This window comes from Limulus polyphemus, unplaced genomic scaffold, assembly GCF_000517525.1.
Source record: "Limulus polyphemus unplaced genomic scaffold, Limulus_polyphemus-2.1.2 Scaffold1528, whole genome shotgun sequence".
Taxonomy (NCBI): Eukaryota; Metazoa; Arthropoda; class Merostomata; order Xiphosura; family Limulidae; genus Limulus; species Limulus polyphemus.
In genome coordinates, this window is record NW_013667138.1 from 172,718 (window position 1) to 182,529 (window position 9,812).

The 9,812-nt window shown below is 29.4% G+C and overlaps 1 protein-coding gene across 2 annotated transcripts in view; it reads right to left on the bottom strand.

Annotated features, from left to right (window-relative positions):
* The window catches only part of LOC106463953 (glutamine--fructose-6-phosphate aminotransferase [isomerizing] 2-like), a 101,912-nt gene that overhangs the window by 46,595 nt on the left and 45,505 nt on the right, over nucleotides 1-9,812 (bottom strand). For both annotated transcript variants that reach the window (XM_022391588.1, XM_022391587.1), the window contains exons 3-8: nucleotides 8,655-8,735; nucleotides 7,760-7,885; nucleotides 7,196-7,254; nucleotides 6,266-6,394; nucleotides 5,689-5,750; nucleotides 3,195-3,274 (exon numbers count right to left, since the gene is read on the bottom strand). In XM_022391588.1, coding sequence (XP_022247296.1) covers nucleotides 3,195-3,274; nucleotides 5,689-5,750; nucleotides 6,266-6,394; nucleotides 7,196-7,254; nucleotides 7,760-7,885; nucleotides 8,655-8,735 — 537 coding nt within the window. The remainder of the gene's footprint in view (nucleotides 1-3,194; nucleotides 3,275-5,688; nucleotides 5,751-6,265; nucleotides 6,395-7,195; nucleotides 7,255-7,759; nucleotides 7,886-8,654; nucleotides 8,736-9,812) is intronic.

Here is a 9,812-nt window from a genome sequence, read left to right on the forward strand (position 1 = left end):
AACCATTTGCAAAATATCAGAATAAACTATATATATATATCAGTTAGACTGTTTTAATTGTAATGCAATAACAACAGAAATGTGGGTCTTACTACAAAGCAAAGATTGTAAGAAGGAATATTATAAATTTCTTTTGTGGTACTGGTACTAGTAGTATTACGTACAAATCACACAAGTTTATCATTCTAAATACTGAATCATATTATTATTATGAACTAAATATAAAATTATGGTAAATTATTGAGCCTAAAACTACAAATTTAAATTCAAAAGAATATAAAAAATCACAAACTCTTTCAATTCAAAGTCCTGAGTCTAATTCATGTAAAGACTTTGCACTCGCCACTCGGTAACTCTTAACCCTAACAATCGTGGATCAACTTCTTTCCTAAAAAATATATCTATTTTGAGTTAATTTTTCAATATAATGATTAATATAAATGGATATACCATGCAGCATGACTTAAGCTACTATATAAAAAAAATAAAAGTCACGTATATCCCATGCAGTTTTTTCCAGAAGCAACTTTTCTAACACTTATAGAAAAGCCCTATTGGCCAGTACTAAATACAACCTCTACATAAAATGGCAGTTACTATGATAAGCACCACCCACATTCATATTGTAAAATCCAGAGAACAACGTTTCATCATGTACTTTCCTTATCATCCTATAATTTGTCAAATGGGAGATACAGCAATTGGAATAATTGGTACTGAAATTGACACTTTCGACTAGGACTGGCTAAAGGTTTTACAATTGAGGTTTAACATGCCCAGACGCAGTTTTATAAAGAAAACAGACTAGAAAAAGGTTTAGATACCAATTATAGATGGCAGGACCAGTGCTGAAGTGAAAGGAAATATCTTAAAAAAATTTTTGAAAAAACATTTCTTCTTAGAGGGCACTTATTTACAGTCTAAAACGTATTTTAGGAATTTTTTCATTAAATTCCTCTTTAAACTTCATTAAATAATACAATTTTGTACAAATAATTGAATGTTAGGCTACTATCTATAAAAATAAAATCAGAAATCCATTAAAAGATAAGTTCTCTATCATTTTTTCAATTCACAAATGATATTGCCCTCACACTTGCATTGCCTACTAAGAAAGTTAGTAGCCGGTAGTCATCGGGTTAATGACCACATTAAGCAATGGCAGGGAAACAAAATAACTCAAGGAATTTGCAAACCAATAGCTATTCCACACTGCAAAAGTATATATTATAGAAAAACAAAGACTTGGCCAGTATAATATGAGCAAGCATCAATTCTATATTGTATACAAAACAAAAACATGTTGTAGCTAAATAAACAACTCAGCAATCATACCATGAGTCAGCATCAATATCAAGCTTCATATACACATATCCCAGAAAACAGCTGTCATACAACTGGCCCACAGCAATCCCATAATACAATTACATTTCTATTGAAAAATATAGTACACTGGCAAAAAGCTTGTTAATGCAAGCTGTTGCAAAGTATATGGTAAAAATAAAATAAAAAGTAACTACAAATAATTTGTATGCTACATGTTACAACATACTAGTAAGTTACTATTTGTGTTTTACATATAGGGCTTCTGTTCTTTAGTTCTTATTAATTTCATTTTTGGGTGTTTAAACTTATCTATTTCTGAGTTTTATCTAAGTTTCTAAAATAGTTTTTTTGGGGGCTTTATTTTTTTATGTAATGTATAAGATGGTTTTTTCAGTTTTTTTTCAAAAATTCTTCACTCTGCATGGTCTGCTTTAATTTGTATTACATGAGTCCTACAAACAAGAATATTCCTCCTTACTTAACACGTTCATGGCATTGTGCGCCACCAGTGGTACATATGCATGTTTTCTGTTGGACGTCGTGAGCCACCCGTGATACACAGCATCCGTAAGATATAATTGTATCTCATATCTTCAAAGTCCTATACAAAGCATTTATTTTATATGGATGGCTATAATAAAGCCATGCCTTCCATCATGTACCACTGGTGAAGCACGGATGCCATGTTGAAAGCACAACTGAAATAAAACAAATTTACAATGTTAAATCACTTTTTATTTTAAAATTACATCTAGAGATTTTTTCATTGTGAGTAATTGAAGTAAAAAAACATTAATTAAGACTTCTTTCATAAAAAAGAAAACTGTTATTAAGATTGTAATATAATAAGGATAGAACTATTATCCACCATAGTAGGGATTATTTTATCTGATGTCCCTTTTTTACGCCCATAAAATTATGAAATATTCATAATTCATCTAAAAAAACGACAAGATTAGGCTGAGAAAAAAAAAAAATTAAATATCATGATCATTTGATTATTATTACTTAAATCATAGTGTGCATCACCAGTGGCACATGACTGCCAAAACTTAAATGGATAAAGACAGAACGTCATGTATCACCAGTGGTGCACTCAAGAGAAAGTTTCCAATGCAGTCATTCTGTAGTAAAACCTAACATAAAGCCATAAAATTAGCTGTATCTAAGGCATAGTTCAAAATGAGGCCTTACATTCCTATACCATAATTAGAGAAATCACTTACGCCATGAATGTGTTAATTGTAATTTCGTTTTAGATTTAAATCTTGTAAACATGTACAACCCTCCCTGTCTGCAAAGTCTCCAATAGAAACATTGAAATTTGCTATCCTTAAGATGCACTTAAAGTATTCAAAATGCACTAATGCTAGATACAAGTTCAGAAGAAGGACAATGTATAACTAACTGCACTGAGAAAGGAGTGAAGTTAATAGGAAATGAGCAACCATTTCCAGTATTCGTCAGGTGTTTATTGGGTATACATTTGTTACTTTTTTTGTATCAAGGATGTTTTATTAGTTAAAAGTTTTAATTATAATACAATTTTACTATCACATACATCAAACAAAGACCACAAGTAAAACAATAATTTATACTCATGCAACCTTATACATACAGAAAATTTAAATTATTTTTCATAAAGCTCAAGAACTGAAGTACAATATAAACTTGAAACCTACTGTTCTTATAGATATTAAAATATGTTTTGTATGCATCCTGTTTGAAAGGAACAGCTTATGCTGAGAGCCAACCTGAATATATGAATAAACTAGAACAAGAACCCAATATAACATTTACAATACGAATTTAAAAAAATTAACATGATAACAAATAACCTTTATTTCAGATTGTTATTATAAGCTTACCCTTGCTAAAGAGAACAGGAATGTAGTCTGTTGCCAGATTATTTTTACTTTTAATTCCCACCAATAGAGGGCTTCCTCGCCTGAAAGATTAATATAACCATATCTTTGTTAAAAAGTACAACTAGAAAAACAAACAATCGATAAGGCTGAATAACAAAGAATAATCCTTATGAAAAATTGTTTATTACTATACCCTAAATTTGCAACCAGTGGTATTTTTCTCTTGACAGAGGGTGACATACCTTCATATAAACAAAAGCACAAAAAACTAGATTTTAAAATTATTAATAAAATTAAATCTTCAATGAAGTTCTAAACTTGAAAAGTGGGATAGAAATAACGAAAACATAAAAGATATGATATAATGTGTAAAAACAGTTGTCTTTTATTTTTACCCTCATCAACACACCTTTGAAAAGTTATGTTGTGGAATACCTGGGGTCCAACCAGACCTCAGCATAAAATTACCATTATAGTAAGCTCTGGATTGAAATTCCAAAAAGTAATTGCACTACACGTTGTATTATAATTAGCATGCAACGTGAACAAGAAATTACAAAATTACATTGTTCCTCAGTATACAAATAAGCAGTATTAAACCATTTGTTATACAAACAGTGTATCAAAAAATGTTGAAGTTTTATTATAGTCCTATATTCAAGTCATTATCCACCAATATTTGATGAGATTACCACAATACTGCAAAATTCAACTCAAAGAAAACTGAAAGTGTACGTTTTGGATCACCTTGAGTCCAATGAGACCCCAACTCAAGTGTTTCCTTATAGTAGGTTATGAATTGAAAATCCAATATGCAGATTATTTACAACAATTATCAAACAAGGTTTCTATAAAATAGGGCATTATAAGCAGTCATCACAAAGAACACTTGTTGAGGAATGAGATGTGCATACAAGCTTACCACAATGATTCTATAAGCAAATAGATGAGATGATACTGTACTACTCTGATGAATTATCCTCTAAAACAGCCTATATAGTGAAATAAACATTTAGAAATTTGTTTGGTAAACTGCATGTATAGTGATGGTCAGTGATAGTATGGGGTCAGCATGGGATCCAGATAAATATTAGATTACAGCTATGTACTCCGTCTGCCTGTTTTGAAAACAATAGTGATATCAATCCAGGGTTTCTGCTTGACAATTACATGAATTGATATAAATTTGTAATGATTATGTAAAAAGATATACAACTGAGAAAGTTGTTGTGGTCCATGTGGACCCCAGGATTACTGATGAGGGTTAAGCTTGTGTAACATCCTCAAATATAATAATTATGTTTATACTGTGTGTTTGTTTTGAATTCTGCGCAAAGCTACACGAGGGCTATCTGCACAAGCCGTCCTTAATTTAGCAGTGAAAGACGAGAGGGAAGGCAGCTAGTCATCACCACCCACCTCCAACTCTTGGGCTACTCTTTTATCAATGAATAGTGGGATTGACCATTACATCATAATGCCCCCACAGCTGAAAGGGCAAGCATGTTTGGTGGGATGGGGATTTGAATCCATGACCCTCAGATTGTGAGACAAGCACCCTAACCACCTGGCCATTTGTGTTTGTAATAAGTAAAAGAAATAATTTATAAATATTATGCAATCTTAATACATATTACTTCACTTTCCCTTACTTGTAAATGTCTAGTTCTTGACTACTTTATCTTTAAATGTACTTTACTATGTGTGAATTTAACTGCTAGTAATTAAATATATTCATCATCTTCTGAGCAGAATAAAGACAAAATAATACAATTGTTCACAAACACTCTATGACTACTAGATGTATTTTTAAAGGGTCTAAACATATCTAATTAAAAAAAAATTACTCACCATGGTGGGATATTTTTTGTAATGAGAAATAATAATATAGTAACATTTTGTTGAATATCTCACACATTTTGGTTGTATATTTCATTTTATGGAGTTTTGATATTTAAATGAACCCCTGTCATGTCAAGGTTTATATTTGGAAATGAACTAAAAAAAGTCAGGTTTTATATTTTGTTCTTTCATAGCCTATACTTATATATTAATGAAACAAAAGTTCTTTATTATCTGTAATTATATTCCTGTACAAAATATACTAAATATATATATATTATTTCAATGAAACAACAGTAAGGTCCAGGAAAATGCTTTTCTCCAGTATTTATGATACATAATTTAGAATAAATCTAAAAGAAATCAGCACAAATCACATTTTCAATGCCATTTACAGAGCACAAATTGTCATACATAATAACATGCAAATAAATTTGAGCAAATAATTACAAATATATCTTGAAATGGTTTGCTCTAATTAACTCAAATAAAGATTTTTTGAAACATGGAGGGTGCCTCAGTTATCAAGGCATCAAGTTATCAAGAAATGGGTTAAGTTACTTTAAATGGCAAAAGTATAGTAAAAAGCTTAAATAACTTTTTGTGCTTTAATGTTGTAATGCTTTTTTTTAACATGATTAAAGAGTCTTACCTTGTGGCAACACATTGACCTGGATATTTAGTGCTCTTCAAAACCAATGCAAAGGCACCCTCCTAAAATAAAGTTAGTAGCAGTTGTTAAGTAGTAAATATTAATTAGTAAAATCTAAAGGATGAAATTTTTATTTCACTTTTTTACAAGAAAAAAATATTACGTGGTTACAATTTTATTTTTAGTCTAATGGAGAAAGATACATTCTAAAAGTGCATGTACATCTGTTTGAAACATCTACTGACCAGCTATGTACATCAATGTAAGGTTCTGAAAAAAAAAAATGAACTAGTCAAGTGACTTAAACACTTTATTGAACTAATACAATGATAAGCTAAGTTATAATTTAAAATTGACTGAATGTAAAATAAAATAAAATAATGAAAATAAATCTTAGAGATACATATTTTGTTTTTAATAACTTATTATCTTCATGATAAGTATAATAATACATGTTTTAATAATTCGATTATGAATTATCTGTGAAGACACTGGCATATTTCTAATAATTATGTACCTAAAAATACAACAATAAGAAAGCCTGTGAATTAAGCTGTACAATGTAAACATTTCTTACCAATTGTTGAATAGCTTGTTCAACAAGTTCCCTAAATGACAAACTTGGGTGATTATCATGAATATGTTTTATCAGCTTTGCTATGACTTCAGTATCTGTTTCTGATTCAAATTTATACCCCTTTTTCAGCTGGAAATTCAAGATAGTTTTTAGTTTTATACAAATAAGGCAAAGCAAACAATTAGCTTACTTTTTCCTCAAGTGAACATTGAAATATTCATAGTGTCTCTTAGGTCTTATACTTTAGATGCTTCTTAAAATATTACACTGTATGTAAATATATAAATAATAAAGTAATAATGCCAAATTCTGTGATCATTTAAAATATTATAAATGAATTGACACCTAAACATGTGTTGACGCTGACCAATTTTAAGAGGGAGAAATTTTTTCATCATTATAACTATTCAAAGCTATGGACAGTTTCCTAAACATTTTTGTTTTCACATATATTTTTCTCTCTTAATACAACTGCTTTTGGCTGACCCAAATCATATCATTATGCAACATTGTGCTAAATACATAAATTAGGACATACTTTCAACTGACTCATTTAAATATATATATACAATAAATACCAAAAAAATCTAGTTTTATCAATTAAACAATTAAAAAAGTAAAAAAAAATTGAAGTGTTCATTCAATACTGAAAAATATAATGTTAAGTAATATCTTAAAATGTTATGCATGTAGATGTATTCTGTTTTAAAGCTTAACCTAAAACATGTAGATGTATTCTGTTTTAGAGCTTAACCTAAAACAATATATATTTCAATCATACACTTGTGTGTATCCATAAATACAACATTTTAGTTAACTCAGAATGTTAAAATGATGTAAAAGATAAGATTTTCTAAGAATATTGAATGAAACATACGTCAAGTGTTGCAAGTGATATGGAATTAGCTACATAAATGTGCTCTAACTTACCAGGAACTGTTTGATGTCACTATAATTGGTTATTATACCATTATGAACAACAGCAAATTCTGAAAGAGCCCAGATATAATTGATATTAGTAATCACAACTGACTTAACACCTACTTCACATTAAAAGTACTTTAAAAATACATTAGTTCAAATACATCTTTCCTCCTCCAAAATCACATTTAGATTATATGTTAACTTGTTTGTAATGTAATGTTTGTGGTGTAATGCATAGAATATATTACTTCAAACTTTGGTGCAGTGGTAATTAGAGGTCACAAAGGGAGAATGATATTGTATCAAAAAATCGTACAATACCATATTTGATTTAAAATCATAAGTATTTGCCTTTATTCATTTTCAAGCATAATACTTCTTTTTATTTTTTAAAGTTAGCAAGCAAAAGCTTGATAAAGAAATACTTACAACAAGCATAATGGAAAATCTCTGCTAATTTGCTGGAGATTCAACAAATATCATCAAATATACAATTTTGTAAACCATAATCTTTTATATTGAATATATTTCAGTTAGGTTTTATGTAATTAACAAACAGGTTTTTGTTACCATTTGATTCATCTGATCGCTGAGGGTGACTGTTCAAATCACTTGGAGCACCATGTGTAGCCCAGCGAGTGTGGGCAATTCCCACGTGTATGTCAAAAGATTTGTCGAAATCAAAATTCTCAAGATCTAAGGAACGAGTCATATCTGAGTAATTACCTTCTTAGTATACTTTTAAACACTTACAATAAAAAATACCAAGACACTTAATCAATTTGGTGCAGGTATCAGCTAAAAGAAAGTTTAATAACATTCTGTTTTTAGACAAAATTTAATATTATATGAAAATTAATACCAAACTTTTAATATATAAGGTTTGTTACAAAAGTAATTAACACAAAGCAAATGGAAAATATTATATACATTCAGAACATGCAATGAAACATAACACTAATAAAATGTTTACATGTTATACAGCAATCAAAGAGAATGAATTTCAAGACATATTCTTACAACCAGCAAATAAAGTTAATTCCTAGAATTATATTAATATTCCTAATGGTATTTTGATTTTTTGGATGTAATAAAATGATTATAGTATTTTATTTATACTAAATAAATATACATGTAAGTACATTTCTTCATAACTACATTTATTTGTTAACTAGATTATTAAAAAAATAAGTCCTTTTATGCAGTATAATTAAATTATTTTGATACTAGTACATTGTAAAATTATACTGAATTCAATACTAATATTTCAGTTTCAATATTAGAATGTCTAACAAACTGCCTGTTATTTCCATAAACTTTCTCCCAAAATGTATTATTGGTACAGAAAAAAATGTTTAAAAGATGTATCTGCAAGACCTTAAATTTATTAAATTCTGTTCAACAGTTACTACAAATCAGGTCTGCACTATCTCAAAAGTTTCCATTTGTAAAATTAGAGACTCACTCCAAATTTTATCCTCCAGCATTTTGACTTTTCCACTTTGACGGATAATGGATGTTTTTTCTCCATCATCAATAGCAACACCTTAAGTGGTAAAACAAAGTAAATCAATAGCTTCATTGTAAAAACAAACATTTCAATCTTATCAGCAATTCTAGTCTCAGCTTTATTATTTTAAATAAAAAAACACAGTAACTGGTAAAGGTAACAGTTGAAAAACCTTTAAAGGTATCATCTTGTTATAAGTTATAGTAACTTATAAAACTAAAGGCTGGGAAACTGCTTAATTTGTGGTAATTGGTAAAGATAACAGCTAGGATATGTAATGATAAATGGTAAGGTTACCACATATGAAACTGCAATGATAGTTGGAAAACTACTATGATAAAGCAAATAAAAATATGGGTTTACATTTTTACTTATGCTCATCATTTGGTATGCAGGGGTAGCCTTGAAGAAACAAATGACTCCTTGTTGTCTGTATGTGATATTATGTTACACAATTAAATTAACAGTTGGAAATGTATAACCACTGGTGAGGCTAATTAACAACTGAAAACTTGTGGTACTTTATACAGCTAAAAGTTGGGGAATTTATGATAAGTACATGGAAAAGTTAACAGTAGGAAAACTGTTATGATATTTGGTAAAGTTAGTATGTTAGGTCCATGCATAAATGGAGGTTAAATCAGATAATTAATGGCATATCTCCTCTGCATAGGTCTACCTCAGAATATACCTTTTATATAAGAATATATTTCACCATTGCTACAGTGCAGTTTGTGTGATGGTTTTTATACTATATATTGGTTCAGCTAACACTGAAAAACAACAACCACATTATTCTTACTATGAAACAAGCTAATTTATGTACCTCCCTGCAAGATATTTAGCATCATAAGAGTTCTTAGTTGATCATTGTACTTACTATATTGATTTACATACTGTTACATCTCTGTTTGTTAATTGATTTTCCGTAACTTCGTTCCGACGAAACTTAAGCGACACAAGTCCTTTCTTAATAAAACTGGTTTATTCTTCCCGAATATAACTTCACCAATACACTCAACTTCAACAATCGCGCTAAACAAATGCTGTAACGTCTCTCGTGCTCTCTGACTGCAGTTCAATTACTCACTGTCTATACACACATTACATTCG